This window comes from Pogona vitticeps, chromosome 9 (assembly GCF_051106095.1).
Source record: "Pogona vitticeps strain Pit_001003342236 chromosome 9, PviZW2.1, whole genome shotgun sequence".
NCBI lineage: Eukaryota > Metazoa > Chordata > Lepidosauria > Squamata > Agamidae > Pogona > Pogona vitticeps.
In genome coordinates this window covers 8,711,802-8,739,772 of record NC_135791.1, presented here as the reverse complement: position 1 = coordinate 8,739,772, position 27,971 = coordinate 8,711,802, and the positions used below count along the sequence as shown (strand labels likewise).

The following is a 27,971-nucleotide window of genomic DNA, read 5'->3' as shown; positions in this document are numbered from 1 at the left end:
TATTTTATATTTCTGACTTGATGAAAGAAAAGCCTGTGAAGGGTTGGATTCATTGTGTATCCAAACCAAGAACACACACACACACACACACACAGCGTTTGCGAAGTGCTTCAGCAATTCAGTGTGTAATTCTGTTTTTGCTCTCTCTCTTTGCAGCCTTGAAAGCCCGAAACATTTGGTTGAAGTGACCATTTATTCTTGCTACTCAGAAGAGTAACTTTTTAAGAATAAAAGGTATTGACAAAAATATTTTTTCTTCTTCTTGTGCTTGTACGAGGGGGTGCTGGTAAGTATTGAGCCTTTCTCAGAAAAAATTGAGTTAGGAAGCTATAAATTGCAGGGTGTATTGGCCAATTTGTATTCAGTGTTGCAAAAATCAACCACCTATGATTTTAACTTATCTTTCATGTTCAGCTCCAAAGTGAGCATGGCGGCACCTCCCGAAAAGTTCAATGTGGAAGAGCATAGGACCATAAATAAGTTCCTGTTCCTCCATGGGAAAGGTGAAAAGCAGATCCATGATGAAATGTCACAAACTATGGGTGACAGTGGCCCTTCATATGCAACAGTTAAATGCTGGGTTGTCAATTTTTAAACTGGCCATTTCATTGTTGACAGTGAGAAACCTAATGGAAGACCTGTTTCTGTCTCTATGCCTGCAAATGTGAAAGCCATCCATGACATGATCGTGGAGGACTGCCAAATATCAGCCAAAAGTATTGCTATATATCTGAGAATATCACATGAGAGAGTTGTTGCCATTATTCACAATGATTTGGAAATGAGAAAGCTGGCAGCAAAGTGGATCCCCAAACTTTTGACAACTGAACAAAAGAGGAAATGTGTGCAGTAATCAGTGGCTGTTCTGGAACATTTTGCAAGAAATGAGTTAGATTTCCTGGGCAAACTGGTAACTGGTGATGAGACATGGATCTACTGTTATGATCCTGAGACAAAGGAACAGTTTAAGGAATGGAGGCACAGTGGTTCCCCCAGGCCAAAGAAGTTCCGAGTGCAAAGGTTGGTGCAGAAGCAAATGGCAACTTTTTTCAGGATAAGAAGGGAGTTCTGCTGGTGGACTACTGTACCTCCAACAGGGTCCAACCATCAATGCAAAATATTACTGTGCTTTATTGACAAAGTTGAGGAAAAACATCAAAGAAAAATGTCGAGGAAAGCTCTCCAAAGGTGTCATCCTGTTGTATGACAACACCTTGTCACACATTGCAGGTGAAACAATGACAAAACTGACATCCTTAGACTTTCACGTGATGCCCTATTCTCCTGAACTGGCTCCATCTGACTATTATCTGTTCCCCAAACTCAAAAAACACCTAAAGGGGCAACAATTTCGGAGTGTTCTGGAGGCAACTAATGCTGCAAATGAGTGGCTACACCAGCAGTCGGAAGAATTTTATTTGCAGGGACATAAGAAGCTGCAGGACAGATATCGCAAGTGCATTGACTTCCTGGGGGCCTATGTAGAATAGTGTGGCAGTTACAGCTTCCTAGCTCAATTTTTTTCCCTGAGGAAAGGCTCAATACTTATCAGCACCCCCTCGTATTGTCTGCTCTTTTCATGTGTTGTTGGCCTTAAGAACTGCCCGTTGAGTGGGTTTATCTGTTGACCTTTAGAAGGAAATACATTAAAACTGTAAAATATACTGACAATATAGTTTTTCTGAAAGTGTGACAGCTGCCCAGTGTTGATTCACCCAATGGGGATACCTGGAGAGGTTGCGCTCTCTCAGCTCTGTCCATGTGGCATGTGGGAGTGTAGGCCTTTGCGCTCTGTGACATATAGTCCCCTTCCACACCATTGGAGAGAAAGCCGGGCCCTGAGGTCTGCAGCCTGCATATTCCTAATTCTTCTCCAAGTCTTTGGGCTGTGATGGAGGAGATAAACCATGCAGGAGACATTACTTCATTGAGAATATTCTATATTGTGTGCATTACTGGTCGTACACTAAAAGTTTATATATGACTCCACTGTTGATCAAGCATTTTAATATTCATCTTAGGGCTTTTCAAATTTATCTTTTTGCATTCTTTACTGCTAAACAAAAAACGAAGAAATAAATTTAGTTGGTTGTAAATAAGTGTGTTTTATTTTGCTTAATGTTTACAGGCGCCGGTGGGTGGGTGTAGATATTTGGAAAGGATTTAAGTATGACTTAAAGAGGGAAGATGATGAACATTCCTTTGTAACACAACAGTTTTATGTTCCTGGCCTTACGAAAGAAAAGCCTGGGTTCATTGTGTAGCCCAACCATGCACATGTGCATGCACGCGTGCCCACACGGACCTCCCATTTGAAAAGTGCTTCAGTAATTCAGCTTGTAATTCTGTTTTTGCTCTCTTTTTCGCATCGTCCAGATCCCAGAACATTTGGTTGAAGTGACCATTTATTCCTGACACGAGCAAGAGCAACATTCTGAGAATAAAAGGTATTCACAAAAGTAATTCCTTTTTCTTCTGCTTGCGTTGTGTGCGCTGTTCATTTGTTTTTGCCTTTAAGAACTGCTTGTTGAGTGGGTTTATCTGTTGACATTTAGAAGGAAATACATTAAAACTGTAAAACATACTGACAGTGTTTTTTGAAAGTGTGACAGCTGCCCAGTGTAGATTCATCCAATGGGGATACCTGGAGAGGTTGCGCTCTCTCAGCTCTGTCCGTGTGGCGTCTGGGAGTGTAGGCCTTTGTGCTCTGTGACATATAGTCCCCTTCCACACCATTGGAGAGAAAGCCGGGCCCTGAGGTCTGCAGCCTGCATATTCCTAATTCTTCTCCAAGTCCTTGGGCTGTGATGGAGGAGATAAACCATGCAGGAGACACTATTCAGCTAAGAGCTCTTTTACTGGCACGTTGTTGCGTACACTTTTCAAACTGATCTCAGTTGGTAGTTGTTGCTGTCATAGTATCCCATATAGACCACAGCTAAACTTTATGTTGTCCAGGGGTGGAGAGTCTCAGTTCTCTGGAGCTCTTAATACAGCCTGCTAGGCTTCCCCAGACTGCTGTGTCTCCTTCCTTGTGATACTACTGCTGGGTCACTTTAAAGCTTTTGTTTTCATTTTTCCATTCTGAAATGTCTCTTTAAGGCTTTGCTAAGAGCTTTAAGTTAGTATAGTTTTGGATTTGGATGCAAGAAATGTGAATATGAATAACACAACTTAAAATGTTCTAACTTTTGAATATGATCCAGAGAAACATAACTATTAGGCTACAAGTAAGTGACATGTACAAAACACCTTAATAAAATCTACATTAACAAAAAGCATTAACTTTAATCTAAAGCATGTTAATAAAATATTACAATTTTTGCCCTGTCCAGCATGCTTTTCTCCCCTCTAATGATGCTTGTCAAGTAATATAATTGCTGTTTAAGCTAACTAGCTGCTTCAGTTTTATTTATCCTTCATTAATTGCTGCCATTTCTTTATCATAAACAAAGCTCACCACCTGACTCAAGCCTTTATTACAGAGAAATTTCTGGACATGCAGCAACAGTGAAATTCTAATTACTTGTCTCCTCGTTGTCTTAGATTTGAAACTAAATTCTTATCACATATTTATTTTTGACTAACATTAGATACAAGAAAACGCCATGGACAGAAACAAAAGGCTAAAGGATTTGCTGGAAGATGAACCCCTCAGGTTGGAAGGCGTCCAACATGCTACTGAGAAAAAGTGGAGGACAAGTAGCTGCAGAGCTAATGAAGTGGTTGGGCCCAAGAGAAAAGAAATCTCAGCTGTGGACATGCATGGAAGTGAAACAAAAATCCGATGCTGCAAAGAAATATACTGCATAGGAACCTGGAATGTAAGATCTATGAACCCTAGTAAGCTGGAGGTGGTCAAACAGGAGATGGCAAGAATAAACATTGACATCCTGGGCATCAGTGAACTAAACTGGACGGGAATGGGAAAAATCAATTCAGATGATTATAATATCTACTATTGTGGACAAGAATCCCATAGAAGAAATGGAGTAGCCCTCATAGTCAACAAAAGAGTGGGAAAAGCAGTAGTGGGACACAATCTCAAAAATGATAGAATGATTTCAATACGAATCCAAGGCAGACCTTTGAACATCACAGTAATCCAAGTTTATGCACCAACCTCTGATGCTGAAGAGGGTGAAATTGACCAATTCTATGAAGACTTGCAACACCTTCTAGAACTGACACCAAAGAAAGATGTTCCTCTCATTATAGGAGACTGGAATGCTATAGTAGGGAGTCAAGAGATAAAAGGAACAACAGGCAAGTTTGGCCTTGGAATTCAAAACGAAGCAGGGCAAAGGCTAATACGGTTTTGTCAAGAGAACAAGCTGGTTATTGCAAACACTCTTTTCGAACAACACAAGAGGCGACTCTACACATGGAAATCACCAGATGGGCAACACCGAAATCAGATTGATTATGTTCTCTGTAGCCAAAGATGGAGAAGTTCTATACGGACAGCAAAAACAAGACCTGGAGCTGACTGTGGCTCTGATCATAACCTCCTTATAGCAAAATTCAAGCTTAAACTGAAGAAAATGGGGAAAGCCACTGGGCCAGTCAGGTACCATCTAAACCAAATCTCCCATGCATGCACAATGGAAGTGAAGAACAAATTTAAAGAACTCAATTTGGTCGACAGAGTGCCTGAAGAACTATGGATGGAGGCTCGTAACGTACAGGAGGCAGCAACAAAAACCATCCCAAAGAAAAGGAAATGCAAGAAAGCAGAGTGGCTGTCCAATGAGGCCTTAAAAATAGCAGAGAAGAGAAGGGAAGCTAAAGGCAAGGGAGATAGGGAAGGTTTCAGAAAATTGAATGCAGACTTCCAAAGAATCGCAAGGAGAGACAAGAGGGCCTTCTTAAATGAACAGTGCAAAGAAATAGAGGAAAAGAATATAAAGGGAAAAACCAGAGAGTGTTTGTATAGACCAGTTGGGCGGGATATAAATCAAATAAATAAAATTCAAGAAAATTTGAGATATTAAAGGAATATTTTATGCAGAGATGGACATGATAAAGGACAAAATAGTAGGAACCTAACAGAAGCAGAAGACATCAAGAAGAGGTGGCAGAAATAAACAATTATACCAGAAAGATGTGGATGTCCCAGACAACCCAGATAGTATGGTTGCTGACCTTGAGCCAGACATCCTGGAGAATGAAGTGGGCCTTAGAAAACACGGCTAACAAGGCCAGTGGAGGTGATGGCATTCCAGGTGAATTATTTAAATCTTAAAAGATTATGCTGTTTAGGCTCTACACTCAATATGCCAGCAACTTTGGAAAACTCAGAAGTGTCCAAAGGATTGGAAAAGCAGTCTACATACCAATCCAAAAGAAGGGCAATGCCAAAGAATGCTCCAACTATCGTACAATTTCACTCATTTCACACACTAGCAAGGTTATGCTCAAAATCCTCCAAGGTAGGCTTCAACAGTATGTGGGCCGAGAACTCCCACAAGTACAAGCTGGATTTCGAAGGGGCAGAGGAACTAGAGACCAAATTGCTAACATGCACTGGATTATGCAAAAAGCCAGCGAGTTTCAGAAAAAATATCTACTTCTGCTTCATTGACTATGCAAAAGCCTTTGACTGTGTGGACCATAGCAAACTATGGCAAGTCCTTAAAGAAATGGGAGTGCCTGGTCACCTTATCTATCTCCTGAGAAATCTATATGTGGGAGAGGAAGCAACAGTTAGAACTGGATATGGAACAGCTGATTGGTTCAAAACTGGGAAAGGAGTACAACAAGGCTGTATATTGTCTCCTGATTTATTAAATTTATATGCAGAATACATCATGCAAAAGGCTGGACTGGAGGAATCCCAAGGAAAAATTAATATTGCCAGAAGAAATATCAACAACCTCAGATACGCGATGCCAACTGGCCTGGCAGCATACTGACTCCGTTCTAAAGTGTATCATACTGATGCTAAACTAACTTGTTCTCTCCGGCAATTATACTGTATTTCAATTTAAATGATAATTATAATATAATTACAATGATAGTTTCATATATTAATGTAAATTAGTACTGGATATACAAACTTAATGCAGACTTTTTTGAGTAAATAATTTCTTTGGTAACCAAGCAGTGGCCAGCCTAAAAGTTGATCAGGAAATTGCTTCAAAGATCTAGTGCCATTAGTCTGTTCCATTGTGTTGACCAAATTTAATATTGTGGGGGAGAAATAAACAGCAAAATGTTGTGATACCCTAAAAAAGTAGCAGATGTCTTTGTCAGTTGTGGTAGATAAAAGAAATCACATCCTCGGATACATGGAATATTGGGGAACATCAGTCCCTGCTCACACTTCAGTGGCTGCTTAGAAATGTTGATGCCATGCTTCCTTAAATGCACTTCTTTTGATTATAATGCAATTTCTGTGGTGCCAAAAGTGAATAGTACTCCTGAGCAGTGGTTAAACAGTACCCACACAAGTCTGGTGGCAGGGGATTTGTGAAGAAACATCATTACAGCCCTCCTTGTGTTGTGGTCCCACTGGAGAAGAAGCGGGACTCTTGGTTTCTACAATGCACATAGAAGCATGTACTCTTGCTTCCCTAATAGAAAAACTCCATTATGATTTCCTATTAATATAGTTCTTCTACGCCTCTCTGTTGACTTACTGACACATGAGAAGCACCGCTATCAGAGGGAGAAGCTAGAGTATGTCGCTTGTCAGCAAAGCTTTACACTTTGTGGTAGTAGTGGGCATGAGTATTTAGCATGACTGTTTGCACTAGCGGAACTTGATGAAGGGACTGGAAGGGGTCATTAGCATTCCTGATGGCCAGGGTAAGATGGCTAGTGCCTTCCTGCTCCTCAGTGGGAAGTGGAGTAGCCCAAGGTTTTCACCTCATTTCTGACACCATCTGATGGCTTACAAACAAACCTGGGAGATCTTTTCGAGATATGTGGCAGTCAAGTCTGAAGTTCAGTACCATTCTGGCATCTGACAGGTCACTAACTGAAATTGTAATTTTTTAAGTGTACAACATGGTTTTCCCAGCAAAGTTACTGACAACATCTTGGACTCCTGTAGGGAGTTCACTACTGTAGTAGCACTCAACTTTCCTAGAGGGCCTTCTTTCTATATTGCCAAAGAGAGGGCTTAACTCCTTCATGCGCCAGAACTAGGAATGATGGGATACCATGCATTGTCTTGTGTTATGAGAGATCAATTTAAACACTGCCCCTAAGGTGTGGTTCTTTATACCCAGAAAACAGGTTCAGCTGCCTTCGAAATCAGAGAACACGCCCTGAGATTTGCAGGGCTGGTGCCTCAAAGTTCCCCTCCTTCAGGCATTACCAAGTACATGATTTTGCTTCTATCAAAGCATTTTGACAGGAGGGTTTTGCAGGTGGTATCAGAACTGTGACAACATTTTTTCACAAATGGTTGATTTTGTTTTGATAGGAATGAGCAGCACAGGCCCACTTGAGAGTAATTTTGGTATGTCTCACTGTTGCTTCTGCTACAAAAGACCATTGGTATTTGCTGCAATAAGCATATATTATGTACTGAGAGGAGATACATTCTTCCTGCTCAATGGACCTTTGTACTGCTGGATAAGGGAGGAAATGTTTTTTTTTCTCCTCCGTTCCATTTTTATTATGGTTGATTTTGTCTCTTAGGATTTCTTCTACCCTCTGTTCTTTCTGGCAGCATGGAGATGATTGGTCGCATTGCATCATAGTTCAAACAGATGAAGAGCATAGTAGACCAAAGGTTGAGTTATTTAAGAAAAAACACTTAAGTATAGAAATATTAAAAAGGAACAAATAACACTCCGAAATGGTAAAGAAGCAATACTAAAAACAGTCAAAGCGGTAATGCATAACAGTCAATCTAAAATCCCAGCCAGTCACTGATAGGCAGCCTGCCTGAAAAGAAGGGTGTGCTTGTTTGCAGAAGGACAGCTTAGCTTCCTGTGGGAGGGAGTTCCAGAGTCTGGGAGGAGCAACAGAGAAGTCCCTCTCCTGTGTCCCCACCAAACGCACTTGTGATGGTGGTGGAACTGAGAAAGGCTTGAAGCCAGATTGAAATTGATCTAGATCAGGGATCTCCAAACTACTGCCCCTGGGGCCACATCCAGCCTGCTTTGCCTTTTTATCTGGCCCAGGCATAGGAAGGGGGACCCAAGCAATCCCCACCCCTCCTGTCTGCAAACCAAGCCAGTTTGAATCAGAAGAATCCATGTCCTTTGCTGTGGTTACATGACGCTTGACACTCCCTGGTATGTGTGGTGTGGCAATATGTGGAGTTGCATGGAGATGCCTTTTGTGTGTTCTGTGCCAAACAGACTGACAGCAACCCTAATACAACTTTCGTGGTAAGTAAGATACTGAAGGTGTGGTTTTACCAGTTCCATTATCAAGATAATACAATAGAAAAGATTTGTCTGCTTTTCCATGTCAGTTTCTCTGGAACAGCAGCAAGGCAGAGTTTCTGCAGTGGGCGATTTCCAGTGGAAAGTGGCCCAGGACAAGTTTTGGTGTTTCTATTATTTTGGAACAGAAAAGAACCTTTTCAGCCTGGAAGTGTCAGCTGAGCAACTGTTTGGCCTCATCCAGCCCTTTCCACTTCGGGCAGTCTGGTCACAGCTGAAGTATCACTAACTGGGACAAAGATGGGAGGAACGAAGACTGTCTGGACAGGCCCCCAAAGATGAGGAATGCTGGCAGGTTACTTTTGCATGGCCTTGAACTCACTAAGAGAAGTTCCTGCAATTTTCCTACCACTGCATTAGTGTGGTGTAGTGGGAGTGGCTAGAGGGTGGAGAACAAGGGTTCGAATCCCCACTTGGCCAGGGAAACTCCCTGGGGGAACAGAGCTGGTAAAGCCACTCCTTAAATTTAAATATCTCCTTTACCTCGAAAGCCCTCTTCGGGTGGCTCGAAGTCAGTTCCGCCGTGACGGCACAGAACCCAACCATACACAAAAGGGGGCACTTCGCCTTGCGGTCCAGCAAGAAGCAACACCCCGAGGGTAAGCAAACCTGTAGTATTAGCCTTCGGTCTAGATGGGCGAGGGATAAATTTAATAAAATAAACATTCAGTTGCCTCGGAATATCCCCAAAGGGCGTCAGCGGGCTTTCCTTCCCGGCAGAAACGTTGCAAACTGCAAACCCCAAAGGCTGGCGCGGCGCCTTCCAGACCGCTGGCGTCCTCCTCTTCCTCACGTTCCCTCCGGCATAAATTCCCGCGCGTTCGCTGAGAGAGAGCGGAAAGAGGCGCGCGCCCCACCCCCGCCAGGGAACTGGTCTGCGGTGGCACCGCCAACAGGCGCCAGGCCGAGCGCAGCAGGGCTCCCCCTCCCGCGGCGCCCGCTGATGACGCCATCATTGGGAGCCGGAGCGTCCCGCCGGCAAGCGAGGGAGGGGGAAAGGGCTCGGCAGCGCCACCTATAGGACGCCGGGGTCTTCTTCCCTCGTCTCAGGGCCAGGGAGCCTCAGGGCGCATGCTCGGCGAGGGTGGGGGGCCGGTATTGCAAAAGAGAGAGCGCGAGAAAGCCTTTCCCGGGTCAGCGAAGAGGCGAGTTTGGAGGTGAGTGTCTGAGGCGGCGAGGGGGGTGGGGGGGAACCAGCCCGACGCGCATAGCCGGCCGGGGGGGGGAAGGGAGAAGGTGCCCCCTCAAGAAGGGGCGCCCCGGCGTGTCCGGCCCGCCGCGGGCAGCCCTCAACTTCCCGGGAGGTGGAAGTGGCGGGAGAGCCCGGCCGGGGCTCCACGTGGGGCCTGGAAGGCGCGGGGCGGCCCCCCCCCCCGACAGCCGCGGCCGTGGGTCGAGGGAGGTCTTCTTCTGAGGAGGGAAAGGGGGGGGAAGGCAAGGCAAAGGAAGGCGGCGCGGGAAATTCAAACCCGGCCTCCCTTCCTGCCCAGCCGGGAAGCCAGGAGCAAACTGGGGGGGGGGGGAGAGGGGGGGTTCGTTGTCGGGACAGGAAGATCCCGTGTTTGGAAGCGGGATCTTGTGGAGAGAGAGAGCTGGCGGCCTTGGGTTTGTGTTTCCGTTTTTAAATCCTGCCCCAGTTGTGAGAGGGTGGGAGCTCTTGCGGGGGGGGGGTTGTCTTGGTATGCTTGAAGGGTAGCCGGTGGGAGGCCCCGGTTTTTAAAGGAGGTCATTTTAGCCCCGAATCTAGAGATTTTGGATTTGATTCAGTGAAGAACTGGAGCCGGTTTGTTTCTCACAGGGTGAGATTTTTCCTCCTAAGAAATCCTTTGAAAACTGAAGCTGGGAGGAAAATTTTAAAAGCGCTATCAGCAGGCTTGGCCAATGTTAAGGAATTGTAGAGATTGCCTTCTAAAACATGGAGATCCGAAGGCTTGCCACTTAGGATCTAGAGACCACTGGTTCTCAACTTTAAGTCACCGAGGTGTTTTTTGAACTGCAACTCCCAGAAACCCCAGCAAGCACAGCTGGTGGCGAAACCTTATGGGAATTGCAGTCCAGGAACACCCAGGTTACCAAAGGTTGAGAACCACTGGTCTATTTATTTCTTTGTTTTTAACAAGTATGCCACCCTATTAGTGTAAGGCGCTATTCTGTTTACAGAACATGATAAATAAAACCAAACAAGAATGATAGTGAAGGAGGCCCAACTTGTGCATCATTTTCCGGCTTGAGTAGCCAGACGGAGGAGCATGGCCAGGGAGTAACTGGTGGAGTGGGTAGATGACCTTATGGGAAAACGGTCCAACAAGTACCACAGTCCCAAACCATGGAGGGCTTTATAAGTGAGAATTAAAATCCTGACTCGGAACACTGTGGATAGCCAGTGCGGGTGAGCAAGAACTGGGAAGATAGGATCAAACTTGCTGGCGCCAGCCATCAGTCTGGCCACTGCATTCTGGATCTACTGTAATCTCCAGATTAGCCTCAATGGAAATCCCACCTAGAGAGGACTGGAGTCGTTGATCTGGGAAATGACCCGTGCGGGCACCAACATCCTGAGGGCTTCCTCGTTTAGATAGGGGTGGAACTGGGTGATGAGCCTTAGCTGCTTAAAGGCTGCTGTGGATGCAGCTGCAGTTTGGGAGTCCCAGCACAGACCAGAAGCACACCCAGGTTACAGATTTGATCCCTAAACAGGAGGCCCATACCATCCAGTCTAGGGTTAATTCCACACAAACACACCTATCTGATGGCCTCTCCAGGAGCAAAATCTCTGTCTTGTCTAGGTTCATGTTCGAGCCTGCTTGTCCATTGCAAGACCAACACCAGATATCGCTCAAGTGTCTGGATAGCATTCACTGCCGAGGTGGTAGAGTAGAGAGTTGTGTATCATCAGGGAACTGATGACGCCTTATTCATGATGATCTCTCCCAGCAGCTTTGCATGGATGTTAAAGAGCATTGGGGGTATAGATGACCCCAGGTCACCCCACCATTGAGGGTCCAAGGGACCAGCAATTCATCCCCAAGCTGAACTGTCTCAACCTGGCCGTTAAGGAAGGATCAGAGCCAGCTCACCACCAATCCCCATATCCGAGATCCAGCCTAGCAGGATATTATGGTTGATGATATTAAAAGCCGCTGAGAGATCCAGGGGCACTAAGAGGATACATAGATCTTCCTCTGTTGGCCTCCCTTTTGGTCATTGTACAGCATAATCAGTGCTGTTTCAATATCTCACCACGGCCTGAATCCAGACTGGAATGGGTCAAGGCAGTTCTCCAGGTAACCACCCATTGGATCACCTTGGCCATAAAGGGTATGTGGGTGATTGGTCTAAGTTATTGAGTTTGTCCCTCATTAAATGTCCCAGGGAATGGTTAACCATTTCTCAGTATTCAATTCCTAGCAAAGTCTGGACAGGGTCACTGTGAGTCTTACTCAGATTGACAGCATACCATTATTAATTTTGATTTTCTGCTATTTTGCCTAAATCATCTTGGCATATTGCTTAGCTCTACATCTCTGCCTCATGATCATTAAGAATAAGGATTATTTTACAAAAGGAGGGCTCTTACGGTAAGAGTAAAGTGGAGAATGCCTGGACCTTTTAATTCTATTGCTTTTATGTGACAACTTATTATCACCCTAGGAGTGTTTTCATGTAATTATGTGAGATATTCAAGGAGGGGGTTTTCATTGCCCCACCACAGTGAGTTTCCGTGGCTGAGGGGGGATTTGAACCCAGATCTCCCAAATCCTAGTCTGACACTCTGTTCATTCTCTAACAGAAAGAAATTTGAATTAGGAAGTGGGCAGGAGGCTTAGCCACTTAGAGACAGCCTTGCCCTCTTCCATAATCAACTTCTGTACAGTCCCCTCTTTGTTTCCTAACAGAGTTCTTATGCTTTCAACAGGTGCAGAACATCGCACAGTTGTGTCTTTGTCACAGAGGCCTGATATTGCTGGACCTTCACAGCAATTTACTGAATTTTTTGGTGACACAATGAGTCACATTATTTATTGAATGAAAACTAGCTACTGTCAGCCCTGTAAAGGTGCTTCTGCCCCTCTGCATCCGAATGGTGTGGAGTACTGTATATCTTTTTTTACATTGACTGGGACAAAAGATTAGCAAAAAAAGATCTGTTGAAATACCTTTTCTCCCTGCAGTGTTCTGTTTGTTAAAAGGGAAAAAAAGCATTCAGCAGGTGGTTAAACCTTGGTTTTGTTGACAGCTGTTCAAATGGCAATGCTGTAAAGTGCCTGCACTGTAAATGGTCTAGTAGTGTTGATCTTGCTTCCTCTAATCCAGTTATTTGTGCGGTGTTCCTGATCAGTAGGTTTGAAACCGAAATTAGTTCAAGCAACTCTGTGTGATGTGTCCAATCCTGTTCTCATACTCCTTAAGAAAATTGCAGTTGTCTTCTTGGATTGTGTCTGATACTTCTCAGGGTTTGAGTTACTGAACAGGTGGCCCTGTGGTTAGCAGTGTACTGTGTACACTATTGTTCATGTTCTTTCTGGCCAGGAACCATGTCAAACGGTCCTGGGCAAACATGAACAAAGGGAGTGCTTTGCTTTTTGAAATGTCCTCAGTTAAACCAGAGGTGGTAACTGTTCTCCAGATGTTGCACGGTATCTCCCAGGATAGATAGCAGCGAGAAATTATAGGGACTTCAGTCTGAAAACACTGGAGCACAGAGTGGATAAAATGCAATGTTTTTTAAAACTCAAAATGATTTAAATTACAATTTCAATTTTTTAAAAAGATGTATTTACATTTAAATTGCAAAAAAATATGATTTTTAATATTTACAAATTCAAACTCACCCTACCAGACCAGAGATTCCACTTCTGACTTAGGCTCAAGTTTGCTCAACACTTGGGGAGTAAGAATTTTATTTAATGTACTTTAACAAATGCAGGGTCACAAAGATTTGCATTCATGTAAAACCAACTGTCAGTCAGTTGGTTAGTGTCAACTGTCCTTTGGCCAAATTCTTCAGCAGTGGAGACTTAGGCTGTTCCAGTAAGTAGCCGAAATGCTTGTATCAAGCCTGGAGAAGTGAGCAGAAGCTTCTGCTCAGCTTTTGTGTTCATCATTATCATCTGTTCCTACCATGGTCAAGCACTTAACATACCTTCTTAGAGCCTGGGGGCCTCAGAAGAACATAAGAAAAATAAACTGCATTTCATTTAATTAAATAGGCTCCTGGTTGTGGAGGCCAAGGTTGGGAGTTTGATTCTCTGGCTCGGTAGAGAATCTCTCGAGGTACACACTTTGAAATAGTGCTCTCACTTGTGTCTTCATGGAGAAGAACTAGTCAGTGTAGCCTTGGGCAAGCTATACAGTCTCGGAATACTCCCCCGGAATAAACAGTTTCTGAGCACTTTTTACCTAGAAAACTTTGGGAGGGGCCACCATAAGTCAGAATTGAATTGACATCATGTAATTATTATTGTGTTTCCATTGAAAATTCAAAGAGGTATTCAAAGAGGCTAACAATGCCCAGAGTCCTTCTAGCCCAAAATTTGGATTTATATTTGAAGCATGAGGGGCTAAGTTGTCCCCAACAGTTGCTCCTTGCTCCCTAAGTAAGTGATGGGGAATCTTTCTCCAGTCAAATGTTAGAAATCAACTCTCAGATGCTACGGGTAACCAAACCACGAACCAGAGAAACCATCAAATCAGGCTGGTTTGGTTTGCAACCCAGTTTGGAGATCCTGTTTTGCTGAAGCAAAATGAAGCGGTGAACGTCTTTCTCCACCCACTTTCCCCATGTCATTGCTTCATCTTGTTTTGGCAAAACAGATGTCAGCCTACCTCCTTCTGCCTGCATTGCCATGGAAGGGAAGCTGGCCCCACTGTCTCTGACCAGTGATGGTAGAGAAGGTGGCAGGACCAGGTAGGGATGCAACGGGGGGGGGGGCAGCGGGAAGGGGGCTGGTGGGTGATTCTGCCTGGCACAAACCTGAAAAAGGAACAGTTGAACCAGTCCAATTTTTAGGGAATTTGCAACGGTTCATGGATAGCCACAAACCATTGGTTGTGAGGTTCGGGTGCATCTCTAGTATGGGTATATATAGTTTCATCTGAGGGCCTCTGTCCTATGTTTTAACCAGAGCAAGTGTTTTTAAAGGGGACATACTCATCTATTGCTTTCTTCCTCTTCCTTCCCCCCACCCCCAGCTTAAAAGAAACATGCCAAGAAAACGGGTTTTGGAAAAAGAAGATGCTCTCAAAGTGAAGCGGACTAAAGGTGAGATGTTGCTCTCAGTCCTTCATGTAAATCTCTTCCAACGCAAGAACTTTCTCCATTTCTTTGTTCATTCAGTCCTTTTTCAGATTCCAGTTCTCAGAGTGTCCCAACCAGCATGCATTTGTCTATCACTGGCTTGAAGAGATAATCACTAATCACTGGGGTTTGTCTCCTAAGTATGTTAGGGTTTTAGTAAAGGTGTGTGTAGTTTGGAAAAAACATTTTTTCAAACATCTTGTTATATAAAATTTTATTTAGAAAAAGCTGGGAAGTTTATATTTGTTGCTTATAGTGGACCCTCGGCTTACAGACTTTTCGAGTTACAGACTTCTCTAGCCGCAAAATGTAGGTTCGACTTGCAGCCAGAGAATCCACCTACAGACCGGAAAAAGAACCAGAATGGAACAAAAAAGGGCCAGTTACGGGATTAATCGGTTTTCAATGCATTGTAGGTCAATGGAGACTCAACCTACAAACTTTTCGATCTACAGCCACCGTTCCAATAAGGATTAATTCCGTAAGTCGAGGGTCCACTGTATTTAATCATCCTAGGGTGTGCAATAGTTCAGTCTTTATTATTTTACTTCTGACCATGCAGTTCATGACAGGGGAATGGCACCCTTTGTGTGCCCTCCTTTAAAGCTGTCCACACCAAATCTTTCTTTCCTGTAATACAGTAGGACCCTGTATCCATGGGATCGGCATCCACAGTTTCACTTATCTGCTGTCTGAAATGATGAAAATGGATGTAGGAGGAAGTAGAAGTCTGGGCGTCAAAAGGACAGACAAGTCTCTGGGTTGCCTACTCTCAAATTCCTCTTGGGGGTCCTCTGGGCTGGATGGGTGCTAAGAGGTGATACGTGGAATATGGGACTCCAGCACTTCCTCCTTCCATCACTGGCCGACTTGTTCCTTTTCTCCATTCCATTCACTCTGTCCTCTTCTACTTCCTCTGGTGTTGCACCAGAGAGACAGATGTCATTAAACTGAGCTTTAGACTTTGGGGAAGGACGCTGAATAACACTGGATTGGTTGTGAAATGTGGTAGGTTATAGAGCAAGCTGTTGCAAGTGAGGGCCCTCTCATCTCTGATGCAGTGAGCGCAAGCGCAACAGCACAGAGTGAACTTTTAGCAGCAGAGGCAAACATCACACAGGGAATTCTGATGTTTCTTGATAAAAGTGTGTGGAAATAAAGAGTGTCTTTTCTTAATAACATAAGGATTGACTTCCCTACAGGAAGCATTTAAGGGCCACTTGAGTCATTTAGGTAAAGAGGGAGCTACTGTGCCTACTTCTGGACACCGCACTTCAAGAAGGATGCCAACAAACTGGAGCAAGTTCTTGTTGCCCTCGGAGGATCATGGGACTGGGAACCCAGCCCCATGAGGAAAGACTGGAAGAACTGGCCATGTTTAGCTTTAAGAAAAGAATACTGAGAGGAGAGATGATAGCACTTTTCAGAGACTTGAAAGGTAGTCATATGGAGTAGAGGCAGGATCTGTTCTCAATCATCCCAGAGTGGAGGATATGTAATAATGGGCTCAAGCTAGAGGAAGCCAGTTGACCGTTAGGCAGTACAACAATGGAACCAATTACCTCAGGAGGTGGTGAGCTTTAGTGCTGGAGGCAGTCAGTAGAAAATTGGACCACTCTCTGTCAGGACAGCTTTGATTTGAATTCCTGCCTTGAGCAGGAGATTGGGCTTGATGGCCTTATAGCCCCCTTTCAACTCAGTTATTCTCCGATTCTGACTTGGGTTTGCAACAACTGCTCTTCTGCTTTTTTTCTGCAATATATATTGAAGATTGCCTTTTCTTTCTTTCACTTGTGCCTTATTCCCCTTATCTAGTCAGTCACCCATCACACCAATCAAAGCCTGGGCTGGTACTGACCTTGGGACAAGGGGACCTTGGACAGCTCGGCCTTGGACCAGATGTGCTTGCCCGGAAGAGGCCCGCCGTGGTGAAGCTCCCTGAGAAAATCATCCAGGCCGAAGCAGGAGGTGTTCACACCGTGTGCCTCAGCGAGACAGGCAAGGTGAATCTGAAACAACTTTCTCCATCCACTTTCAGATCATTCGTGGCTTTGGTAGTGTGTGTTTAGATGGCCAGCTGCTCTAGTATGGGAGCCAGTAACTTCCTTGGGTGCATGGGCTAATTTGGCCCACATTCCCTTGCAATTTGCTCTGCTTTTAAATAAAGCAGACACACAAAGCTGTACCCCGTGCTTTAGAAAAGAATTGCAATGGGAATCTCAAATAGCCTGTAAAATAAGACAGATGGATACAGTAAGACAGTGGTGCCTCGCTTGATGATGTTAATTCGTTCCAGCGAAATCGCTGTAGATAGAAAACGTCATCAAACGAAATTAAAAAAACCATTGAAACGCATTGAAAACCGTTCAGTGTGTTCCAATGGGTTGAATACCTGCTCGTCCAGCGAAGATCCTCCATATGGGAGCCATTTTTGGTGCCTGTAAAGCAAGGAATCCGTCCTAGAAAACAGCAGGGGCCCATTTTCTTCAGCCAACGCCATTTTGAAACTCGACAGTCAGCTGTTTGCTGATCGTCGTAAAGCGAAAATCAGTTCCCGAAGCAGGGAACCGATCATCGTACAGTGAAAAAAAAACCATTTAAAACATTGTTTTGCGATTGCAAAAGCGATCGCAAAAACATCAACGTAGAGCGGGGTAATTGTCCAGCGGGGCACGACTGTATTTGCTGGGGAATGGTTCCAAGCCACCTGTGGATACTGGAAACAATGGATAATAGTGAATTATAGTGTGGTAGAAGAGAAAGAAAACACCAGAAAAATTATTTTCAGATGCATTACCAGAACTTGCCACTAGAGCTAATCTCTTTCTCCTATGTTGACCTAACTTATACCGTTGTTGCCAAGCTAGACTAGACCATATGAGTTATGCATAATGTCCATACCTTGAGCTCATTCATAAAACAGATGATACAGATGTAATTAATAGCACAAATAAGCAATAAGTACACTGCCGTCTCATTCTCCTGATTGCTTTCTTCCGGCTTTTTACTGGTGCAACACAGTTCTTGTCAGATTCCTCCACATACGTTGTCCTTCCCTCTGAAAGTGGCTGCTGCTAACCTGCTCCTTCTTTTGTATTTCTACGTATGCACACTGCACTCCATTTTACATACACACTGAGTGTGATGTGCATATATATCTTTCTTTGCATCTGCTAGTAGCTCAGAACACTTATTTAATTGAATCACCGTTTTTTCATGTATCCTTTGTTTAAACCCATTACTGGTTTAAACAAAGGTAGGGAATGTTTTTTTGGATATTGTTGGAATGGAAAAGGAAGAATAGAGAAGAAAAGCTCTGAAGTGGAGAAGGCAGTTTGTTGTTTGTGATGAGCGGGTGGGTGGGAGCTGCCATCCATCAGCACATGGTCTTCACCATCCCTTTGAACATTTTGCAATGATAATAGAGGTGCCACGCATGGGTGGACCCGAGTTCACCAGCTGAAGGCCAGTGGCTTAAGCTACAGGAGAACCCCCTTATCTGCAGGATCACTATCTGCTGATTCACTTATCCACAGTTTTGGAAATATTAAAAATATTAAAAGAAAAATCCTAGAAATATGTATGTCTAAAGGTGAAGTTACCTGAACTAGCCACTAGAGGTAGCCAGAGACCATGCTCTGTACGTATTGCATTTGCTATTAAACAGTGTGTTCTCTAATTTGGGTTTTTTAGCATCTGTGATGGGGGGCTTGGAATTGATACCCTGCAGATAAGAAGGTCCTATACTGTAGTTCGAAGATGTGGAAGAGTTCCCTCTTCTTTTTCAAAACTCTTCTCGGGTTGCCGTCCTGTCTCAGTTCTGTGGAGTTTAGCAAAGCTATGTTTTTATTTTACAGGGGCTGTGCTGGCTGTGGGTTTCTGAGTAGTTTTTCAGTTATTGAAAAAGTGGCAATATATTCTCTGGCTTTCTCCTTCGCTTCATAGCCATTTTTGTTCACAGATTTACACCTTTGGCTGCAACGATGAGGGTGCCTTGGGCAGAGACACTTCAGAGGAAGGTTCTGACTCCGTCCCGGGGCTGGTTGATTTGAAGGAGAAGGTGGTGCAGGTGTCTGCGGGGGACAGCCATACGGCAGCGTTGACAGAAGATGGCCGTGTTTTCATCTGGGGTGCTTTCCGGGTATGTTACCCATTTGAGTTTTGAACTAGGTTGGGTAATCTGCCCCCCCCCCCCCAATTATTAGACTCCCTTTGTCATCAGCCTTGACTGTTGTCAATAGGAATGGTAGTTAACAGACCTTAAAATGGAGTACTGTGGAGGTTTTCGCCCTCCAGAGTAAGATTTCCAGATTGGTAGTATCTCAGATAGTGAGGTATGGAAGTGAGAGCTGGACCATAAAGAAGGCTGACCGCCAAAGAATTGATGCTTTTGAATTGTGGCGCTGGAGGAGGCTCTTGAGAGTCCCCTGGACTGCAAGGAGAACAAACCTATCAATTTTGAAGGAAATCAACCCTGAGTGCTCACTGGAAGGACAGATCCTGAAGCTGAGGTTCCAGTCCTTTGGCCATCTCATGAGAAGAGAAGACTCCCTGGAAAAGACTCTGATGTTGGGAAAGTGTGAAGGCAAGAGGAGAAGGGGACGGCAGAGGACGAGATGGCTGGACTGTGTCATCAAAGCTACCAACATGAATTTGACCCAACTCCGGGAGGCAGTGGAAGACCGGAGGGCCTGGTGTGCTCTGGTCCATGGGGTCATGAAGAGTCGGACACGACTTAACGACTAAACAACAACAAAACTATCTCAGAAGTGACCCATGCTGCTGAGGAGCAGATTACTAATCTTCTCTTTTCCGCATTCTTCTCTTTCAGGATGAGAATGGAGTCATTGGCTTACTGGCTCCCCTGAAGGGGGAAGAGGATATAGAGTCGGCAACTGGTAGCCCTATTCCTGTGGAGCTGCAGCTGGAGGTCCCTATTGTTAGAATAGCCTCAGGTTTGTGATAGGAAGTGATGCATAGCGACATGTGCCATTCACCGTGCTTGGCTTCCCATAAATAGCAGCCAGAGAAAGCTTGGCTCTTCATTTGCTTTCACTCTCTTTAGGCCAGGGCTGTTGTCAAACTGCATCTCCCCTCAGCCTTACCCAGCATAATATTGGTAAGAAAATTGGTGGGACTTGCATTTTACTATCATGCAGGCACGTTGACTGGCCATCTTTCTTAGAGAATAACTGAGTTGGAAAGGGGCTATCAGGCTGTTGAATCCAATCCCTTGCTCAGTGCAGGAACCCAATAAACTAACCTGGCAGATGGTTGTCTAATTTTCTCTTAAATGTCTCCAGCGTTGGAGCACTCACCACATCCCAAGGTATTTGGTTCCACTGTCATACTGCTCTGACAGTTGAGAAGTTTTTCCTGATATTCAGCGTACATCTGGCTTCCTGTAGCTTGATCCCATTATCATGTGTCCTGCACTCTGGGATAACAGATCCTGCCCCTTCTCTGTAGGACAGCCTTTCAAGCATTTGAAAAGTACTATCCTATCTCCCCTCAGTCTTCTTTTCTCAAGGCTAAACCTGCCCAGTTCTTTCAGTCTTTCCTCACAGAGCTTGGTTTCCAGTCCTCTGGTTATCCTTGTTGCCCTCCTCTGAACTTGTTCCAATTTGTCAGCATCCGTCTTGAAGTGTGGTGTCCAGAATTGGTCTAGATGAGGCCTAACCAGTGCTGAACAGAGGGGAACTAATACCTCGTGTAGCTTGGAGGCCATGCTTCTGTTAATGCATCCCAAAATAGCATTTGTCTTTATTTGCAACCATATCACACTGTTGGATCATATTCAGCTTTTGATCCACAGTAATTCCAAGATCTTTCTCACTCGTAGTATCCACGTAGTACATGGACAACCTTCATAAGAAGCATCCAAATGGCTTAAATACATAAGTCTTGAAATAAGGGGAAATCTGTTCTTCTTTGCCCTTATTAACATTATTTATGTCTTATTTTATATGCGGTTCTTCTATATAAGAACACTCAGAATGGTATATTCCATATACCAAATACAGTATTTCATGTGCCAAGTATAGAATTATAGATGTCTCTCTTGTAAGCTTCTGGCTGTCTTTGAAGCGCAAATAACTCTTGAGAGAGCTTAAGTGCTCCAACTAAAATTACCAGCAGTCACGTTTACCACAGCATTGAATCTAATAGAATGTTGCGGATGGATCTGGAGAATAAACCCTCCAGAAAGGGGAGCCCGGCTTTCTACCTCCACTCCTTTTTTCTTTCCTTTTCCAGGAAGCCATCATTTGGCATTAGTGTCCACGACAGGGAACTTGTACACGTGCGGTTGTGGAGACAATGGCCAGCTTGGCCGAGTGCCGCAAATCTTTGCCTTGCGAGGGGGAAGAAGAGGTTTGGGTAAGTTGCTTGCCTTGAGCTTTGCAGTGTTGCTTTGAGATAGGAATAGGAAGAAACCTTGCTTTTGCTGAGTGTGTAGCTCAGACAGTGGCTCTTGGCAGCGGGTTTTCAAGGATTCTCAACTCCCCTGAGAGATCTTGACTCTCAAAGACCAAATGTGTACTTGGTTTTTGCAGTTTGCATAAAATATAGTTTTTCTAATGCTCCTGTCTCTGCACAAAACTAGTTTGTTTTTTTAAAACAAAGCATGCACAGAGAGCCAGCACAACAAGATGAGCAATGGATTACAAAGACATCATCAACCTGTCTAGTGCTATTGCTTTTACTAGCTCATGCAACAATCAATGCATTTTCCAGTAGGGTACATTTTACAGTAACACTTGCAATAGATACGGATTTTCTCTGACTCTTTTCAGAAGAAATACTTGCCTCTTGTTCCTTGCATTGAGGAGAAAGATTTATTTATCTTTTATTGTACTTACGATGCACGTAGAAAGGAACAAATAAGATCCAGGTGTCCACAAACCAACCAACAGAAAGACACACAACAAATCCTCAGAGGCAAAACCCAGGCATAAGCTTCAATGAAAGCTGACCCAGAAGTTCAGGTTTAATAACCATACATATTATCTGCATGTATGAATGAATGTGGGAAGACATGAGGTCTCCGAGTCCATGTAAGTAGAGGGTGGGCATTTAGGGTTCCCATCTGTTGTTTACAACCTGGCTGAAACAGTTGGTAGGATTGAATGAGACAGGATGATGGCCCAAGAAAAGACGGAATTGGCTTTGCTACATTCATTCTTTTATTGGTTCTCAGGGCCACGCATCTGTTGTTCTTAACAAAACAAAAAAGAGCTTTGCCATATCAGTTCAAGGGGTCACATGGTTCATTTCCAGCATTGTCAAAGGTGGGGTCCAAGGGTAGCTGAAGTATACATTTGGAGGCTCTTTTTCCTAGCTTGTCAGCAGCTTTCAAGAGCGACCCCTGAATTTTTCAATATTATTATTTATTTTTTCAAAAGTTTTTAAAATCCCCAAAGGGTGGGCTTACCCTACAAAAGAGAAGTGACTGAACAGGTACAGTATTCGTGTCGTGCTGTGGGGTGAAAAAATAGGAAAGCAAGTTGCAGGGGATAAGATTGTGAGGAACCCACCCCCTGGCCCCCTTTCCTCTTGTGGCACTGTCAAACAGGTGTGGTTGTCTACATTCTGTTGAAGACTCTTTTTTATAGTATATTTGAAGCCACCTAGAGTGGTCTTATAGGCCGGATGGGTGGGGTATAAAACAAATAAATAAATAAATTTCCCCCTCACGCTTGCTCAGCCTTGACAAGGCCTAGATCATAGGGTTGCTTCCTTGGAAGGAATTCAGGTGGAAGAAGCTTTCTGGAAGACACAGCTATTCGTGGAGACAGAGACAGAGACAGACAGAGACTCTCTCTCTCTCTCTCTGTGTGTGTGTGTGTATGTGTATGTGTATGTGTGTGTGAAAACCTTTATTCCCACCTCCTATTGACTTGATCCCCTTCTAAACCTCTTCCCAACGTGTCCCAGAGCGGCTGCTGCTCCCACAAGCCGTCACCATCAAACAGAGAGGCTACAAGACGAAGGGACACATTCGGGACGTCTTCTGTGGTTCCTATTCAACAATTGCCATCACTGAAGAGGGCCACGTCATTGGGTTTGGCCTTTCCAATTACTACCAGCTGGGTGAGTTGCTTCTGGAGCCAGCGGGTGAGACTTGGGGTGCACTGAGTGATCTAACATCAGATCTGGTCCCTTAACAATCCCAGATCTGTGCAACAGGAAGGCGAGATTGGTGGGTGGTCTTGGTTGCTCTTGCCCTGGGGAGATGCCCCACAGACAGAGCTTGGCCCTGCTGGCTGTGTGATTCGGGCACCCGTCAGCCAAACCAATTTTTACCCCTAGACTGTGACGGAGAATAGAAATGCAACAGCCTTTCCCCAACAGCCGTTCCAACAGTGGGGAAAAAAAAGACCCAGCCCAGCCTTTCCTAACTTGGTCCCCGCCAGGTGGTTGAATGACAGCTTTTGTCAGGCTCTGCGGCATTGTGGGACCATCCTTCGTTTCTTAAAGTTCAAGTGTACAAATTGTGGTGAAGTATTTTGAACACTTGAAAGCATTGTAAAAATGGGACTTCAGCCTTGTGCATCAACCCACAAAATTTACTTACCTAAGATCGTCCCCACATACACACATTCCTCCACCACTGCTGACTTGTTTGGGGCTGGCAGAGGAAGATTATTCTTCCCTTACCTGTTCTGAATACAGTTGTGCCCTGCTTAACGATTACCCCATATAACGATGAATTCGCTTCACGACCATGTTTTTGCGGGATTTAATGGGATTTTTTTGCTTTGTGATGATCGGTTCCCTGCTTCGGGAACCGATTCTTTGCATTACGATGATCAAAACAGCTGATCATTGGGTTTTCAAAATGGCCGCCAGCTGCTCAAAATGGCTCCCCGCTGTTTTTAGGACCCATTTTTCACAAGACAAGCGCCCCAAAATGGCCGCCGTATGGAGGATCTTCACTGGACGAGCAGGTATTTCGCTCATTGGAACGCATTAACCAGTTTTTAATGCGTTTCAATGGGTTTTTTAAAATTTTGTTTGATGTTTTCGCTCTACAGCAATTTCACTGGAACAAATTAACATCATCAAGCGAGGCACGACTGTACATTGATGGATCTCTCCAGACATCGCTCTTAGCCGGCCCGCTCTTCCCTTGTGTAGAATTCTCTCTCTCCTTTGGTGGCCAAGTGCTTCATCTGTACTAGTTTCTTTCTCATTCAGCATTAATCTTTCTATATTTCCTTGCTAATCTCAGGTTCTCAAGGAATTGACACCTTTTATTCCCCGAAGATTCTGACAGCATTCAAGAACTCCACCAAATCCTGGGTTGGGTTCTCAGCTGGGCAACATCACACGGTGTGCCTTGATTCTGAAGGTAAGGTGCTCAAAGGGCTTTGGTGGCATTTGGCAATATTTGTTGCAGGGTTTTGAATTTGTGGTTAAATTCCTCCAGCTGCACAGCAGACGTGCAGGGATTCAGAGAGCAGCTTTTCCCCAGAGTAGTCCACCCTTTTCATCAACTGGCACTTACAGTCCCAATAACCCCCTCTGGGGCATTATTAGGAGAAAGAGTAAAAATGTCTCATCTATGTACATTGAACAGATAACAGCAAGCTAAAGCAAAAAGATCTCAACAGACTCACTGCTTTCAACAGACGCTAGAACGGGAAAGAACTCAGAGCAGAGAGATAGGGCTCTCCTTGAATTCAGAGGCAGGGAAGAAACTATTGATTACTGCTGTTGGTGATTGTCACCCCAACCTAGAAAGGTCCCTCCCAGCCACGCCAACTAGAGGAAACCTGGGAGGTTACAAAAATCCCTACATTCTGGAGAAACGGGGCTGTAAGATAGCTGGTAAAAATGAGTGGAGATGAGAGACTTAAAAAAAAACACCATGTTTTGCCTTGGTGGAATTGGGGTTTTGAAGTATGGGCTTCTCATCTGTATAGTTCAGTGGTTTATGTATCTGGCCTTGAAGCCAGAGGTTGCGAGATCAGCTCCCCACTGTGCTAGACTTGATGATCCATAGGGGTCCTTTCCAGCTTTGCAGTTCTAAGGTTGTGATTATGATCTCATCGTGGGGAACGGGATTATTTCTTTACGATCTCAAACAGAGTTCAGAAAAGTTGCTTTCTCAGAACATAACTATCTGGAGGGATTCTGGAAGCTATAGTCCAAAAATGTGACTTTCCCAATCTCCAGTGGCTTTTAGGCATGGCGGGGGTTCACTACAACTAGCAGGATTCAGCAGGAGTACCTAAAGTTTAAAATTCTGGAAGTTTAAGCCAGAAAAGCAAAGTTCTCAAAGCAATTTCAGAGGCCTCGGTTGTTCCTTGCTGTCTTTCTTCAGACAGCCATTAAAGCACGGATGTGGCTAGAGTTTTCGAAACTCCATGGGGACAGCTAAACATGATTAGAGCGCTGGTAGTTTTTAGAGTGGCGCCCTCTACAGGACCTAATGAATCACCAGTGAGGATTTTGAACTTCCTCTGAGAACTTTCATTTTTTAAAAAAGTAAAATTGCTAGAATTCTAACTGGGGAAATTCCTGCTCAATTCTGGCAGTTATATAATGAGTTGGGGGAGCGGGGGGGAGGAATCAGAAAATCCCATGCACTGGCTTCTGCTGTATTCCTGCTGTTTCTGATTTTCCATCAGACCTTACTGTCCTTCTCCTAATGGAGTGATCTGCGGGTTGTCTCTTTTTCTTCTGCCTTTGAACAGGAACAGTATATAGTTTGGGCAGGGCAGATTATGGCATGTTAGGCCTGGGAGAGGGAGTTTCGGAGAAGAGCACCCCGACCATCATCCCAGGACTGCCAAAATCCTCTTCTGTAGCCTGCGGAGAACGAGTCGGCTATGCGGTCACCGAAGACGGTGAGTCTGAAACAAGCATTGGGTTGTTTGGGCATGTTGGTTAGAGTGCTAGACTGGGACTTGGGAAATCTAGGTTCTTAGTATTCCTGGTCATCTCTGGCCAGTCGCATTCTTCCTCCTTCAACATGAGCTTCCTCGCTAGGCTGTTGTAAGAATAAAAGTAGGAAGGCAAGAAGCCGTGTGCACCACCTTGAGCTCATTGGAAAGGAGGTAGAAGATAAATGAAGACTGTGAATATGTGAAATGTTAATGTGGTTTCCATCTGATATTGATTAGAATCCTCAGCGTCAATACACTAGGAACCTCCCCATCCATGGGATCAGTATCCACTGCCTGCAAATACTAAATACAGTGGTGCCTCGCTTGACGACGTTAATTTGTTCCAACGAAATCACTGTAGAGCGAAAACGTCAAACGAAACCAAAAATCCATTGAAACGCATTGAAAACCGTTCAGTGTGTTCCAGTGGACTGAATACCTGCTCGTCCAGCGAAGATCTTCCATATGGTGGACATTTTCTGGTGCCTGTTAAGCGAAAAAGCCTTCCTAAAAACAGCGGGGAGGCATTTTGTACAGCGTCGGCCATTTTGAAACCCGACAATCAGCTGTTTGCTGATCGTTGTAAAGTGGAAGAACCCCATTTAAACCATCATTTTGTGATTGCAAAAGCGATTGCAAAAACCTAATTGTACAGCGATTTCCTCGTTAAGCGAGGCACCACAGTAAATCCCCCCAGAAATATGTGTTTATATGCATTTCCAGGGTGTAGTTACCAGAACTTGGCCAACAGAGGGAGCCAGAGACCATGTAAAATTTAAATTAGATACTTCTGTGTTTTTCAGCATCTGCAGGGAGGGGCTTAAAACAGATACCCCGAGGATACCACAGTCCTACAGTACAATCCCCAGTGTATTTATGCAGATTAAAAGAGGGGTGTGGGAATAAAAACGTAGACACCTGTCTTACTTTTTTTAAAAAAATAAATACTGATTCAGGCGCTGGATATGCAAAATCTGAGACAGGAGGTTTTTTTTTTTCCCCCCAGCTTCACTCTGAGATGTCAGGGCTTAATCCAGGGACCCTCTGCAAGAAAAGCAGCAATTATTACTTTATCGGTGGTAGTAAATATCACTTCCTTAAGAATCATGATATGAAAACAAAAAATCAACAATAAAACCAAATTCAAAGCAGTGAAGAGACCTTTCTAATTGTCATCCTGTTTCTGTCCTTCCTCCCTCTGAAGGCCGAGCCTTTGCGTGGGGCATGGGGTCTAACCTCCAACTTGCCACAGGGGATGAAGAGGATGCCTGGAGCCCCGTCCAGATGTCTGGCCAGCAGCTGGAGAATCGTACCGTCCTCTCTGTGACCGGCGGAGGACAGCACACGGTCTTGCTTGTCAAGGACCAGCAAAGTTGACGAACATGCAGTCCCACCGAGCACCATCCAAGGGATACCGGCTGCGGGTCTTCAGGGATAAGGGTCTCAGAAAACTGGCTTTCCTGGCCTCCTACGGGCAGAAAAAGGCCACGGATATTTCTGTGGAGGAGAATATTAGCTGATATAAAACATCTGAGATGCTGCGATTTGTTCAAATATAAAATGGCTTTTGTCATCACTCCTGAAGTACTAGCGGTTGGAACATAGCCTTCTATAGATAGATATATTTTGTAAACAAATTTAAGAGACTAATTTCTCCTCTAGGAATACACACTTTTCCATTCTGTCATTTTTCGTGCATCTCCTTGCCATGTATTTAAAAATCTCCAGAACCTGTTTTGGTTTTCTTGTTTGCCTACTAGATTTTTCCTTCCTTCGTTCTTTCCTTATTTTAAATAATTGTGTCCCCCCCCCAAATACAGAAAGTTACCATTTCTGTGGTTTTAATATTTGTTGTCTATTTCTTCTTGCTGAGAGAGTAACCATGGGACTCCTTCACCATTCTAATTTAGGTATATTTTAGGCTGTGTTCACTTCTCTTGGGTCTGATCAAATAATGTAAGGAGCTAACGCAACATTGACGCAGAACCATTAGGGAGTTGGACCCGATGGCTTCTTGAGTAAGATGCAAACGTTTGCATGGGTCCGTGCTGATGGAGACACCTTAAAGTCTGACTGAGAGCTTGGAAAAATGATGGTGTGGGATGTAACCTCTGCTTGTGGCCGAACAGGGAAGTGATTTTTGCAGTGTCCATATAGAGGGAAAATTCAAGTGGATAGGGCAGATATTTGGAAAAGGGGTGCTATTTCTGCCGTTTGAAAAACCTGGAATACCTCAAGCACAGCTTTCCTGATCTGATGCTACAGAGGTGGTTGGGGAAAACCACTTCCGTTGACTTTCAGAATTTTTGAGAGAAGTATGCAGGACGACTTCTCTTTTAAAGAGTAGTATAGTGATTTTTTTAAAAATGGGTCCTA

General features: G+C 44.3%; 2 protein-coding genes and 2 non-coding genes across 10 annotated transcripts in view; all 4 read left to right on the top strand.

The window, feature by feature from the left end:
• PHACTR4 (phosphatase and actin regulator 4) overlaps positions 1-6,235 on the top strand; it is a 131,197-nt gene extending 124,962 nt beyond the window's left edge. For both annotated transcript variants that reach the window (XM_078380049.1, XM_078380048.1), the window contains 2 exons: positions 2,377-2,447; positions 3,594-6,235. The gene's annotated coding sequence lies outside the window, so the exon portion shown is untranslated. The remainder of the gene's footprint in view (positions 1-2,376; positions 2,448-3,593) is intronic.
• Positions 174-27,440, top strand: RCC1 (regulator of chromosome condensation 1). 6 transcript variants are annotated; one of them, XM_078380056.1, is made up of 12 exons: positions 174-234; positions 2,384-2,447; positions 14,598-14,667; positions 15,345-15,464; positions 16,519-16,706; positions 18,665-18,844; positions 19,535-19,658; positions 20,959-21,081; positions 22,639-22,794; positions 23,936-24,055; positions 25,404-25,556; positions 26,800-27,440. In XM_078380056.1, the coding sequence occupies exons 3-12, from the start codon at positions 14,610-14,612 to the stop codon at positions 26,970-26,972; spliced, it is 1,395 nt and encodes a 464-aa protein (XP_078236182.1). In that variant the 5' UTR covers positions 174-234; positions 2,384-2,447; positions 14,598-14,609; the 3' UTR covers positions 26,973-27,440. The 6 variants fall into 6 exon arrangements, with proteins under 6 accessions (XP_078236182.1, XP_078236181.1, XP_078236184.1 ...); XM_078380055.1 differs by having other exon boundaries at positions 180-234; positions 2,377-2,447; XM_078380058.1 differs by lacking the exon at positions 15,345-15,464 and having other exon boundaries at positions 180-234; positions 2,377-2,447.
• On the top strand, positions 1,716-1,922 carry LOC140702121 (small nucleolar RNA SNORA73 family). The gene has a single exon (XR_012081173.2). It is a non-coding gene; the product is annotated as a small nucleolar RNA SNORA73 family (small nucleolar RNA).
• On the top strand, positions 2,632-2,838 carry LOC140702117 (small nucleolar RNA SNORA73 family). The gene has a single exon (XR_012081169.2). It is a non-coding gene; the product is annotated as a small nucleolar RNA SNORA73 family (small nucleolar RNA).
• Positions 27,441-27,971: the final 531 nt, after the last annotated feature.